At 43.9% G+C, this 15020-nt stretch overlaps 1 protein-coding gene across 1 annotated transcript in view; it reads left to right on the plus strand.

Annotated features, from left to right (window-relative positions):
• The window catches only part of Tekt3 (tektin 3), a 44493-nt gene that overhangs the window by 15889 nt on the left and 13584 nt on the right, over positions 1 to 15020 (plus strand). Inside the window, exons 4-6 of the mRNA XM_028869539.2 lie at positions 7697 to 7767; positions 11275 to 11418; positions 14077 to 14299. Of these exons, the coding sequence (XP_028725372.1) occupies positions 7697 to 7767; positions 11275 to 11418; positions 14077 to 14299 (438 nt within the window). The remainder of the gene's footprint in view (positions 1 to 7696; positions 7768 to 11274; positions 11419 to 14076; positions 14300 to 15020) is intronic.

Here is a 15020-nt window from a genome sequence, read left to right on the forward strand (position 1 = left end):
GAGTGCATGGGCACAGGTACTCATACGTGTCTCTCTCTCTCTCTCTCTCTCTCTCTCTCTCTGTGTGTGTGTGTGTGTGTGTGTGTGTGTGTGTGTATGTATGTTTAAATGCATGCATGCACCACATACTCATGTACCACACACATACACACACAAAAAATGTGAAAGAAACTTAATGTGATCTAAGTAAATGGACATGACATGTTCATAGATGGGACAATTAGACTGTGTTGAGATGGCAATACTTCCTTGGTGACTTCACAGATCCAGCATAATTTCTATCAAAGTCTCAGCCTTGATCCTAAAATTCATACACAAGTCCAGGGATTCACAGGGGTTGTAATAATACTGAAAAAAGAAGATAATTGGAGGACTCAAACTGCCCAATAAAATGTATTGCTACATTGTATTGTGTAAGATAGTGTAACCCATATGGAGGCAGATCAGTGGAACGGAGCTTGCGTACTGAGACAGAGACACTCACAGCTACTGTCAGTTGATCTCTGACAAGCCTGCCAAGGAAATTCAATGAGAAAAGAATGGTCTCCAAAACAATCATCCTTGGACAATTGGATATCCACGTGCAAGAATAAAGAGCTCACATCTCTTCACTATGATATACAAAAACATCACATAAAAATGGGTGGAAGACTTAAGAGTTAAAGTGATCAGATGCTCAGGAAAAGTGTACAAATAATTTTGACACTAGAGTAGATGACAGTGTTTTAGATGCAACACTAAAAGTAATTTTTTTTTAACAAAAGATAAGCTACATCACCAAAACTGAAAAACTGGTCCATCCAAGAAGATTATCATTAACAAAAACCTTCACCTGTCATATATCTGCTATGGTCTTGGATCTAGCCTATAAAAATAATGATTAAGAGTTTTAGAGATAAACAAATAATCCATTTTTTAAAGAATAGTCGAGTTTTCTAGTCAGTTCTCCAAGGAGGAGAAGGCATGAAACTACGAAGCATCATTAGTCTTCAAGAAAATATCAATTACCTTTCATAATGAGACTCATTCATGCCCACTAGGATGGTGGTGGCTCGACAGAAAATAAAAGCTGAGGCTGTGGAGGGATTAGAATCAGTGCACATTGCTGGTGGGGAATGTAGAACAATGTATCTGCTTTAGAAATGATTAGAGTCACTACAGAATCCAGTGACTCTACTCCCAGGTATCTATCCAAGGGGAAAAGAAAGCGCATGCCACGAGGGAAAAGCTTGCATGGGAATATGTACAGGGACAGTATGCAGAACAGCAGGGCCCAAAGTGAAAACATCCTAATGGAAATTCCCACAGTAGAGAATCCTTTAGCGACTCCACGTAGATGAGTGGGTGTCTAGAAGGAGGTCCCAGGGAGGCTAAAGCTTGGTGGTGACAGCTAAGAGGTGCTTGCTTTTTGGGTCCAGATGATGAAAGTGCCCTGACATTGGTTTTGATGATGGATGTACTAACTGAGCTGTTGTACTTTGAGTAGGTGAGTGGTGCTATCTGTGCCCCGCAGACCTATCCATGAGAACCAGGGAACACTGAATCAGAGGTTGATGTTTTCCAGCTCAGTAGCAGAGGTCATCTTATCTCAATGTTAAACCTGCAACTAGAATAATAGCTCATTAATTCAAATATGTTGCTATTCAATGTAGTGATCACACACACACACACACACACACACACACACACACACACACAGTGATTCTTTTGACTAATATATACAAGCAGTAATTATAAGCTGAGCATCCCTACCCCCAAATCCAAAATCTGAAATGTTCCAAAATCAAAACATTTTGAGCATGAATAGAGAATTTGAGCACAAGTAGAGAATTGCACACCTGACCTCGTGATAAAACACAGGCACTTACTATACAGGTTTGTTAAATCACCTTGTGTGTAAGGTGTATCTGTGACATAAGTGAATTCTGTGTTTAGACTTGTGTCCCATTTTCTAAGATGTCTCACCATAACTATGCAAATATTCCACATTCTGAAATCTGAAATGTTCCTGACCCGAAGTATTCCAGATGAGGGACGCTCACTGTATTCAGCCGTCTCTTACAGAACGGCTTCTCCTGGGGAATCGTCATGAGGCCATCTGCCCATGTCTCTGATAGCGCAGTGTTTCTTTAAACTCCGAAGCCAAGTGTGCCTGTACAGCCATCGCACACCCAGCCAGTCCGGGCTGTGCCTGCCCTGGACTCAAGCCTGGCCTGCTAATCCAGAACTGAGCTGAGGCTCTGACCCTGCTCCCAGTGGCCAGTTTCACTCCTCTCCCATGTTGCAGAAGCAGAAATGCTTCAGACTTCAGGGTTTATTAGGAATACACAGCAATGAGTCCAGGAGATAGGCCTGTTTCAGCACAACACAGCCCATGAGGGCACTGCTCCGAGAGGGGATTGAATAGAACCCTGATCTCAACAAAGAAGATATGGGTAAAGTCCACCCATCTGTACTATCTTTTTTGTTTGTTTGTTTTTCAAGACAGAGTTTCTTTGTGTCGCTTTGGAGCCTTTCCTGGAACTCACTCTGTAGCCCAGGCTGGCCTATAACTCACAGAGATCCACTTGGCTGTGTCTCCCGAATTCTAGGATTAACGTGTGCCACCACCACCCGGCCATCTGTACTATCTTATGTCCTCCTTACCTAGGATTCTGTGTCCAAACATGCTCTGGTTCCAAAGGTTTCCCACAACCAGGCATGTCAGAAACGCCAGCCATTTGCTAGCCGTCTTTGATGGGCACAGCAGCAAATACTGAAATGCAAACTGGTAATAAGCATTGTGTGGGGGATCAAAGGGCCTGCTCTTGTAGATGAGATTTTTCCATGATCTAGGTTCCACTGGAACTGCAGTTTGATTTTAGGAGCTGGATCACAGCAGACTATTCAACTGTGGTGTTTTACACTCTCTGAACCCCAAAAACACAGTTAAGTGAACACACAGAACCACACAAACAGTTTCAACCTCCTGGGTGCAGGGTCTGGATTAATAAGGACACCCATGAAATGATTTTAAATCCACAATGCAGGCTGTAGCCTAAGGCCAGCACTTGTCCACATCTGTAGTTGGACATCAGTGTTCTTGGGACGCTGGCCATGTTACTCTGCTGAGACAGAGCCCGCATTTCACATGAGTATTAAGTTCTAAGATGAGAGAAATGACCTCTTGTGTGAGTTTTCCTGGGGAGATGTGAACGAGTGTCACAGCACATCCTAGATAGGGAAGGGATGAAAAGCCAAGAAAAGATTCTACCTAATTGTACTTTAGAGAACCATTGAGATTATTGGTTTTTCTTACTGGAGTATGATGAGTAAGGTAAGATCAGGTAGTGTGGCTAAAGTGAGCTTGGGTAGCTCAGAGGCAGCTGTATTCTGGAAAAGCCCAGCCCAATGGGGATGACTGACACACAAAAGCTACATCCTTGGATCTCCCTGCACAACTTGAAGGCAGCTTGGCTGTTCTTCCTCAGCAATCTTACTGCCTGAATTACCTTCTGCAGAGGCTCAGTGAGTCTCTTGACTTTCAGGAGCCTGGAACCTTGCGAGTTTTATTTACATCTTGGGCTTTAGGCACCTCCCTCCTCAATCCAGGAAGGCGTGTTTAAGTTTGGAGAAAACACCTGCTAGAAGACCTACCACCTCCTGAACACTGACTGTCTGCTAAGTGTGGGCTTCTTTCCTTGTGGGCTGCAATCCCCTCTGGGGTTGTGTTACAGAATATATGGGGGTCATAAACATTTCACAGCAGTGGAAGAGTTCTATACATTCAAAATCAAAAATTAATTCCAAACCAAACTTGCAATGATCCCGAGGTCTTTGAAAGTGCTCCTCCATGTTGTGCCCAGGGACTTCACTGTGGTCTTGGTTCTGAACACACAGCATGCACACTTTGCGATGGGCATGCCATACCTGCATGCAACACCACAGGGGTGCTGCCTAAAACACCTCATCTCAGAGTTGAAATATGAATTATGCAACATGAATTGCAGTGTTTTTCTACACATAATTTTCTGCTCATGTGGAAACATGATGGTTGAATGATAAGGTTTCTCTGTGTAGCCCTGGCTGTCCTGGAACTCACGCATAGACCAGGCTGGCCTCGAACTCACAGAGCTCTGCCTGACTCTGCCTCCCTGAATGCTGGGATTAAAGGCATGTGCCACTACCGCCTGGCTCAAAGAACTGTTTTAAATGAATTTCTTTTTGATTTATGAACACAAAGTGTTTGATTTGTATGCCTATTTTAAGTAGACTCAATATCATCTAAAAATTTCGCAAGCAAAGGAGATTATAAGTGGAAAAGGTTTAAGGAGTTCTGGAATTTAAGCACTTAGCTCTCTGTGCAGAAGTCCGGGAAAGTGTCCTGGTCCTTAAATTTCCTTTATGACTCACCCTTGGACGCAGTTGACCAGTGGCAGAGCTGGCATCTGAAGCAGTGCTGGCTGATGTCGAAGCAGGTGCGTAGCTGTAGTTGCACCAGTTGGCGTACGAGGCAACACATTTTCACTCGGGGGGATGGGAAGGCAAGGGCTGCAGTCTCTACCCCGACACCCCCACTCTGCACAACACTGCCCTAAGAATACAGTTCGTACGAGGTGGGTGACAGCAGGGGATGAGCTGTGAAGGGTTCACCTGCTCCACTAGGAGGCTTAACCCAAGCCTCCCCGGGCACCAAGACAAAGCTCCTGTTCAGCTTTTGCCAAAGTCCTGCTGGTGAGACCACGTAGCTGTCAGGCACTACACTGATAATTTGAGACTCTCTGGAAAGTCAGGCCACAGTGTGGTGTCTCTGACTCCTCTCCAAGTCTAGGCACGCACTGTTACTCCTCCCCATGGCAGAGTCTAGAATCCCAGGCCCACTTTCCAACTCCTACAGGTGTGGCTGTGATATGCCAGAGACTGTGGTCATGGACTCATGGACCCAGGCCACCTTCACAGCTTCTGCCTTCTGCACATGCCCACTACCTCCTGTAAGCATTCATCTCAAGGCAGGAGAGGGATGGCTGCACCACACATAGTTCCTCTGCAGTAGATGTGCAGAATAACAGGTCAGCTAACACTGGATAGCTCCACTGCAGGTATGGATGCAGACTGACAGGTCAGCTAATGCTGGACAGCTCCACAGGACCCATTTCTAGTCTTTCCTTGCTCATGTAAATTCCTCTTTCTTTAACCATTTACTGTTCTTCATCTGAATTTATTTGAATTCACAATAAAAGTATTGGTTGAAAGATGAAAAATATTAAAGTCTTATTAAATGCATTTCCCCACTGGAAATTCTAATAATTTCCACTAAGTGCATTGTATGTGGAAACACACTGCACATACTGTAGAGTGCTCTCATGATGCTTTCTAGGTAAGACTCTGTGCATCCTTTTATACCCCTCTCTCTCTTTCTCTCTTCCTCCCTCCCTCTCCCTTCTCCTATGCCCTCCTTTCTATGTCATCAAGATAGATGAAAATTAAACAATACAAAAATCTAAGACTCTTAGTATCTCATGACTATTTGTGAGAACAGCCAGAGCTTTGCTACAACAGGGAAGCAGAGCAAACTCTTAGTTGACTCCACTGGTCCTGAGCATTTAAGAATCAGACAGCAGGTTTAACATTTTAGGCATATTCAGTACTGTCTAAACATGTATGTGGCATGTTCATATGTGTGTAGGAGTACACATGTTTGCATATGTGCGTGCATGTAAGGCCAGAGGACAACATCTGTAGATAGAGTTTATCTGTGTCCCAGCAGCCAATTCCCAAATAACCACTCTGAGACTTATTACTAATTATAAATGCTCATTGATAGCTTAGGCTTGTTACTAACTATCCCTTACAACTTAAATTAACTCATATTTCTTGTCTACCCTCTGTCATGTGGCAGTACCTTCTTTCAGCATGGCATGTTTATCTTGCTTCTCTCCATGTCTCCTCAAGACTTTCAGACTCTGCCCTTCTTCTTCTTCCCAGAATTCTCTCTGCCCCCAAAATCCTGCCTAGCCAGTAAGCTCTTCATTAACCAATTAGAGTAATACATATTCACAATGAACAAAAGCATTATTCCACATCAAATATCAGCTGTCATTCTCTGGAATGTTACTTATTCTTTTGAGGCAGGGCTTTTCATTGGTCCAGAGCTCATCAATGAAGTTGCCTCCTGGTCGCAGCCTCCCCAGACCATCATGTCTGGTATCATTGTATGGGTTCTGGGAATCAAACTCAGGTCCTGATGCTTGCAAAAGAATTGCTTTAATGCCTGCGCTCCCAACTCCCTGCAGCCCCTACTCAATACTTTAAACAATAAAGGAAGAAGATAACTAACCGATGAGTCACAATATCAGAGTGAAGAAAATATCATATTCAAAATAACAAAGACAGAAACCAAAAAATTGTTTGATAGATTTTAGCATCCTAGAAATTATGTCAATGTAAAGACATCATGCATAAATTTATAACACATCTCATGGGAAAGACCTGATTTTTTTTGTTTTGTTTTGAGATGGGGGCCTCCTCCTCTGTAATCCAGGCTAGCCTTAGACTTCAACTCCTGAGCATCTCAGCCTTCCTTGTGCCTAAGACTACAGGTGTCTACTACCATGTGGCTAAGGATTACATTTCAAATATGTTAAGAACACTAAATATATCCTTCTATTAGCCTCCAAACACAGGCAGGTTGGCTGTTTGTCTTGGGGCATGTTCTGTCACATTGGCAAGGGTTGGACAATAGTTGGCTACCTGGTATGCCGAAGGAAAGCAGACCCATTCACCATTATAGACAAATGCAACTTTCCGGAAGGGAATTTTAATTTTAATTGCCAGACCTTGAAAACAGGCACGGCCCTTGGCAGTGTCTACATGTTTACACTGATTGTTTACACAGCCTTGTTTAATGTCATGGGAAAGCATCCAAATTCAAAATGCCACAAACCAAATATTAAAGATGACTCCTTTGTACTTGAAGAAAATGATAAAAATGATTATGTATACTTATAAAAAAATGTCTGGAAGATGTTATTTGAGTTTGCAAATTTTCTAATGTTAATATTCATTTCAGGAGGAAATTAATATTTATATGCTATGAAATAGCGTATATATCATTGTAGCCTCAAAATGCCATACATTTGGTCAAGTGAGTAGCATGGCTAACACAGGTGTTGGTTCAAGTGTAGGGACTGAGCCACAGGGCACAGCATGGCATCAGGTGGTTGACCTCCAGCGTAGAAGTCAATTTCCATGTCTGATGCACAGAGCTGGACCAGGTAGTGTTGTGTGTACAGCCACAGAGATGCTCCCAGGCTTGATCTTCACTGTTTTTCTTTGCTTTTGAAGGAAAGCCGTTATGGATAAAGGTATCAGTTAAGTTCAATTGCACATCACCAGAATTCTAGGGGTTTTGTTGTTTTTGTTTTGTTTTGTTTTAATTAAAGACAAAGATAGAATGGAAATGAAACACTAAAAATTTAACCCTGCTCCAGCTTGGTCCATATCACAGTATCTCTCTAGGCCTATAAGAAAAGACTGGTTTGTATTATCATGGGTCATGCAGGTAAATAAGTAGATGTAAAAAATTTTTAATGCTTAACGTCATAGATTTTCAACAACAACAAAAAAATTCATTTATTGATGTGTTTGAACATCGATGATTTTGGATGACATCCGCAATGAAAACATTAATGTGTGGTTTTGTTTTTCAATTGAGTAGGAAACTGATGGCATTCTGTGTTGTCAAGAGAGAATGAGGCGGCATCTGGATAAGGCGATTGCCCAGCTCGCGTAAGCATTTCCTCTGTATCCAGTTTAAAGCCCAGCATTGAACCATGCTTCTGCCTCCTGTGCACATTTCTCTTAGCACCTCATAAGAGCACACACACACACACAGAGCACACAGGGACATTGGCACACAGGCACACATACACACAGACACAGGTATACACATGGGCACACACATACACGGGCACACACACATACACTTTTTTATTCAGAAGTTAGGATAAGTGCTTAGAATTTTTCTTTTTTCGAGACAGGGTTTCTCTGTGTAGTTTTGGTGCCTGTCCTGGATCTCACTCTGTAGAGCAGGCTGGCCTTGAACTCACAGAGATCCGCCTGGCTCTGCCTCCCAAGTGCTGGGATTAAAGAAATGCGCCACCACTGCCCGGCAAGTGCTTAGAATTTTGTCTTTGATTTTTATTTAAAAAATAATTCGGGGATGTTGTGGGAAGGGTGACCAATGTTTCCTTAACTCAAGAATCTTTTACTCTGAGGCCTGTGTTCTGTCCTGGCATTTGGAAAGGGGGTAGGTTGTGTCTGCCTTTTATTTTCGTATTTCCTTAAAGACCCACCTCTCCTGATTACATCATCACAGCATTCACTGTGCCATGGCACTATCACTATCGTTAGGCACTATTCCTGTGCCGGGATACAACTCCCTCAAGGGTGGGTTCTCAGGCACTTACTCTTTATGCCAAGGGTGGGAGGAGAATGGGAAAGGAGGAGGAGGAGAAGGAGGAGGAGGAAGATGTTCTTAAATTATGGTAATGCCTGTCAGAATAGAAAAGGTACTGGCTGAGCCTGGTGACTTGCAGTCCTCCAAAAGTCCATGTTGGCTATGGTCACACAAAGAAGCAGTGTTGAAAATGCCACCCCCACCCAAAGAAACGATGGCCACATATATACTGCTGTTATCAAAGATGACGTGGTACACCTCAGGTAACAAGTCTCACAGAGGCATCAAATTACTACCTGCTTAGTTTGCCCAACCAAGCCTTGGAGTCAACACTGGGAAGGCTGGTGAGGTTTGCATGCCGAGGTCCTCTGGAGGAGGCATTAGAAGGCTCTATTACTCAGAAATTGGTGAGATGCACAAACCATTATGGAGGCTGCCTGGCATGGTTTGGGGGGTAGTTATGATCTGAACTCACGACTCCTTTAAGAATTTCAGAATCTACGTTTAGCATGTTTCCAAGAGTCTGTACTGATCTCCATTTTCTTTCATAATCCCCAAATCTGCTGTTATGCCTTGTGTCCTTGGCTTTTTGTGGCCACGATTGTTCCATGCTGAGAGAACTACATCTCTCTGTGAGTCTGCGTTACTGAGTGCCTCCCTCGCATGTATCACAGGCCCTTGCACAAGGTCCTGACCATGTGAATTCTCTTGCTTGGATTTTTGTTGATGACCCTTTAAGGAGCTTTCTTTTGCTTAAATATATAGTGCGCAGAGCCGACCTCACCTCCCTGCACGGCTTTTCCATTGTACTCTCTCCTCTTGTTTTGAATGTGACTATCACACTCTCAGAAGGCACATCAGCATCTGAGGAACATGGCATCTGAAGCTCTTGACATCTTTGTTAATATGGCAAGTTGATGAAGTACCACCCCCACATACCTTCCCAGGTTGACTGGCAGGCTCCCCTCTCATCAAAGATGCCATCCCAAGAGAGGAAACCCATGGAGCATGCTGGTCCTAGATCACAAGACAGATCTTCTAGTCTAGGGTCCCAGCATAATAACCCAAAGCAGGAGGCTCAGCGGCATCAAGGGGAGGCATCTTTTGCATGTATGTTCCTCTAGAATTCATAAAATACAGATAGTTTGCCCGGGGTTGCCCTTATTCCTACTTTACAAAAAAAAGCTAAAGCGTTATGCTAAGTGATTTGTCTGTAGGCACAGGCCACAGTGAGTGGAAGCTGCAGGCTCCAGTTCACTCCACTGGAAGCAATCTTTACCAGCTGATTCCTGTGCCAGGCCTTGCTTAGGGTTCTAGAAGCATAGAGGTGATCAATCATTCAATTATCCTGCTTCTCACAGGCCACATGCTAACAGCTATCAACTCTCTGTTTCTAGTATAGATTTTCCCAAATTTCAACAGCCTACTGGGGTCTACATGTGGGTGTGGAAAGAGCACTCAGGCTTAGTGTGTCCCCCAAACCCGCCCCAGATCCTCCTCCCACCCATATGTCCCCCAACTCCAGTGATGGATTTCCATCAATCCAGTGACTCAGCTGAGCTCTTGATTATCACTGAGGTCCAACCTCCTGGGAGATTGGCTTGGTTCTTAACCACACCCGGAATTTGAATGCTTCTTATCTCCTCTGCTGTCCACTTAGTCTCTGCCATCTTACTCTTCCGAGTCACTGCTGTGGCTTCCCGGTGGGACTTCCCAGGTCTCTGGCAGTCGGTCCTTCAGCACAGCAACAGAATGATCTAGTTAAATGGCAAGTCAGCAGTCTCCAGCTTCACTTAGGAGAAAACCTGGGCCTTTGCAATATCCAGTGTCCAACATGGGTTGTCCTTACGCCAGGGCTCAGCGTCATCTGATGAAATGCCTCCTGACCACCCTGTGTAAAATCACCACCCCTGCTCTGGGGCTCCTGGTTCCTGTTTGTTTTTTTTTTTTTTTTTTTTATCTTGTTCTTCTAGCCACACCAGCTGCCCATGTAATGTGTGTATTGTCTATGTGTTCATGGAAGGACAAACTCCTCAGAGAAGAGGTTCTGCTGTGTTCACTATTTCTCAGGCTCACACAACAATTATTTGTTAAATAAACAGTGAATATGAGTGAAGATATGTTTCACCTGTTGCCCATACCCACCTCTCATCCAGGGCTAGTCTCTGGGCTTGACTTGTGGGTCCTCTCTTTCCCTGGAATTCAGGCAAGACTGTATTACTGAGATGCTCTCCCAGTAGCTGGGCCACTAGGGTAGAGTGCTGGGGTGAATCACCAGTTCCCTGACATCTTCTCAAGCACTCTTGGAAGCTGATTCTGACTCTTAATTTATGGCTCCTGGGAAACATCTGAGCCACAACATGGCCTCAAATTTAGGTTGCCAATGGATCGAGGGAGGCTTTGCTGTGTGTGTCTCATGAGTTCTTGGGGAAATTATATTCAAAGCACAGAGAGAGGGGTGAGAATATAGAAGCTGAATAGGAAGGAAGAGAAGAAGGCACAGAAATGGACATATGACTGCAAACCAGTGTCCTGCTTGGAACTGGTGGTGAGCGTTAGGGTTGGGATACATCATTCTCCCTCCACCCTCTCTCCCCACTTCCCTACACCCATGGACAGGAAACACAGAGGGTGGGACGAGATGGGGCAGGGCAGGGTGGGCTTCTTATGACTCACATGCATGACCTTCTCCACAGATGCTCCTTTGGAGTGGGAGTTGATTGTTTTGATGGAGGAGAGTTGTGGAAGGTTCCACCGTAAAAGGGCAATGCCTGGTTGTTTGAGAAGTAGTTGCCTAACTGCAAACTTGTCTCTCTTCTCTCCCCTGGATATTGTAGCTCAGACAGAGCTGCACAGCACGAGCTGGAGAAGGACTTGAGTGATAAACAGACAGCCTACCGGATTGACGATAAATGCCAGCACCTGCGAAACACTTCAGAGGGCGTGAGCTACTTCCGGGGCGTGGAGAAAGTTGATGCAACGTAAGCTGGCCCATGCGCTTCTGTAATTGTAATGTTGTTCTCTCTGCTTCCATAATGATGCAGCATACAAGTCATCCTACTCCATTTCTTTTTAAAAAATACTATCACAAGTTCCCAAGACTTGGTGTTCTATAAGGAACAGAAGTTTCTTAGGTTCATACTTTTAGAGTCTTGGACGTCTATGGGAGCAACTTCTTGAGAGAGGTTTTTTTTTTTTTTTTTTTTTTTTTTTCTGAGACAGGGTTTCTCTGTGTAGTTTTGGTGCCTGTCCTGGATCTTGCTCTGTAGACCAGGTTGGCCTCGAACTCACAGAGGTCCGCCTGCCTCTGCCTCCAGAGTGCTGGGATTAAAGGCGTGCACCACCACCACCCAGGTCTTGTGAGAGGTTTTATGTTGAAGAACCAGAAGGGCAAATGAGTATTTGCAAGAATGAAAGTCATGTTCCTAATAACCCACTCTGGAAAACTGGCCAACTCCAATGAGAATGAACTCATTTTCTCCAGAAAGTCACGAATGCAGGCAAGGCATGTGACTTAGTAAGGGGTATGCCTGCCTGGATTTGTCCCTAGCACCTCAAGATAAAGAATATTTTTAAAGGCATTGATGCTTTTAATGACACACTCATTACTTATAGCACTGGTTCTCAACCTTCCAAATGCTGAGACCCTTTAATACAGTTCCTCATGTTGTGGTGACCCTCAACTATAAGATTATTTCCATTGCTACTTCTTAACTAATTTTGCTACTGTTATGAATCGTAATGTAAATGCTTTTTTTGGAGATAGAGGTTTGCCAAAGGAGGTCGTGACCCACGGGTTGAGAACTGCTGACTTTGAGGCTGTACTTCCAACAATGCACTGATGTTAAAGTGAATTAAAATGGAGGGTGGATGTAAAGCATGCCAGGGGCCCCAAGATGAGGGACACACTTGGCCTTGACTCGTTTTCAGTAAGGTTTCATTTTAGTAGGGTCAGGCCTTGAGAATCGAACCATCCTGTATTTCTTTTTCTAACATGAAACTGACACCTCTTGTTCAGAAAACCTAAGAAAACCCAGACAAAAAGGCAACCAGACATCACCAGTTCTCTGATGTCCTAGGCCCTGTGTGCACAGGCAGGAAACAGTGCATGCTTTTCTCACCACTGCTTGTTACATTTGCCTAATTGCTAGTTCTTTGCTGGACCCCTGGATGCCATTCTGGGGCAGGGCTTATAGTTTGAGCCCACCACTTCCTTTAAAAAAAAAAAAAAAACAAGTCCAATGGAGTGATGTTTACCTAGAATTAAAATGGCTGAGCTGCATGTGTGTGGCGGTGGGTCTGTCGTCATTGAATATCTGTGTAACCACAGCCACACGTAAGATGGGGGATTTTCATAACCCTGTAAAGATCCCCACGGTTTCCCCCACACCTGTTTCTACACACTTCCCCTAAAGTGACTCCAAAATTGATTCTGTCCTGTGGGTGCCTGGTCCTGTCTCTTGAGAGGTACAACATCAGTTACCACTTGGACTTTGACTGTTCAGGTGTGAATCAGATCCAGACCCTGTGTTCTATGTAGTCCCTACATGATGCTTTACTTGATTCAAGGTGAGCAGGGAGTTTTGTTTGTTTTTTTCTGCCCGGGACTTAGCCCTTTGAAAGGCCCTCATTTTAGCAACCCCTTACAAAATATATGGAGCATCCATGACATTATTTTGGGTCTAGTCAACATTGAATCCTATTAAACACTATATTATAAGAACAAGCAAACAGATACCACCTATTAAATCTACCATCCAGAGACACCCAATGTTGACAACTTAGTCCTTCCAAGTGTCCCTAGATTGACAGATGCTAGTTTATAACTTTAAAGAATGGTGTTGCCCACATACCATTCCTACGGTCTATCCAATTTTCACCGCAGCTGTATCAATAATGTTGTTTGTGAGCTTAGTCTTCCTAGCTTAATATAGACTTAGGAAGTAAATATTGGTGAATTTGCATGCTACGTAGATTTTCCATGCATATTAATCTAACCTGCACTTTCATTCATTTAGGCTATTTCTAAGCTTTCTAAGCTTTATATAAATATTACTGAAATGAATGTCCTCCCATATCCATTTTTGGGAATACTATTTTCTTGGGACAGGGGAATTTCTGAGTTGCAAACATTTAAGCAGTGAACTCTTAGTCTGTGCTGCATTCCTATCATCCAGCAAGACTAAACCAGTTCGACATTCTCAAGACAGCACACATTCCTAAACACATCCCCAGCTGCAAGTTCGTGTTTCTCTCTTTACTCTTCTGAAATGGTTTCTCAGTGCCCTGCTTTTTTTCACTTGGCACGTCTTTGGTTACCCCTGAGCTTGACATTTTTGCTTCTGTTTATTGGGTTGATTGTGACACATTTGTAAAGACTGTCCATGCTCTTGCCCTTCAGTAATGCATCCCCAGTCTGGCAGAAGAATTGCTTTATGCCTATTAATACACTACTGGTTAATAGTATAATAGGAGCAATTGAGAAAAAAATTCAAATTAGCTTCCTCCTGTTGTTTCCATTTCATGCAATGTGTCCAGGATGGGTGGCACCGGGGCCTTTCTCTTGCAGGATGAGCACTCCCTGCAGACCATTGGGGCTGACATATCATTGCCACCATCTTCTCTCTTCCCATTTCCAGGGTGTCGGTGCCCGAGTCATGGGCCAAGTTTACAGATGACAATATTCTCCGTTCCCAAAGTGAGAGGGCAGCCTCCTCCAAGCTGAGAGACGACATCGAGAACCTTCTGATTGTGACGGCCAACGAGATGTGGAATCAGTTCAACAAGGTGAACTTGGCTTTCACCAATCGCATTGCGGAGACCGCAGATGCTAAGAATAAGATCCACATTCACTTATCGAAGGTGAGGAGCTAGCTTGGTCTGGGCATTCTACCCAGGGCTGGGGGCAGAGATCAGAGGTAGAGAGTTCACTTGGCAGAGGCAAGGCCCCTGGCTCCACCCGCCCCAGGATTGGAACATGAAAAATTAAACCCATCATTTGTCCCCCATCATTGCCTTGGACGAGGCAGGGCACTCTGAGACTACAAATCTCTCACCACCTCCAGAAAAGCACCATAAGTCGTGCGGCTTCCTGGCCATCCAGACAGGAAAATTAAAAGCGGCACAAAGCACGCCATTTATTTCGGTCTGCAGCCAGGTGTCAAAATGAAATGGGAATTCACTGGTATTTGGAACACAAAGAATGCACTATGCAGGGAATTAGTATTTAATGGAAACAAAAATATTAGGATAAAGCTTAATGAATCACTGTGTATAACTAGGAAGTGAATTTAGTAGGACGTATGGTGGGGAGGGAGGGAGTTCGGGTCAATCATTTCAGATCCTCTTTCTGGATGACAGGACCAAATACAGGAAGCAAAAAGACAGTGCTTAGTATTCCTGAGTTTGTGAAGTGCTCTGTGCTGCGAGTATAGGAGTGTACAGTGAGATTTTAATGCAAGGTTGATGCAGAAGTCACACTTCAAGATAAACAAGATCAATGCTATCTTTACTCCTAAGTACTGTGGGACACGTTCCTCATCAATTGTCACTTTTTTCCTTAAAAAATATTTACTTTTATTTT

The sequence above is a fragment of the Peromyscus leucopus genome, chromosome 8b, assembly GCF_004664715.2.
Source record: "Peromyscus leucopus breed LL Stock chromosome 8b, UCI_PerLeu_2.1, whole genome shotgun sequence".
Classification (NCBI taxonomy): Eukaryota; Metazoa; Chordata; class Mammalia; order Rodentia; family Cricetidae; genus Peromyscus; species Peromyscus leucopus.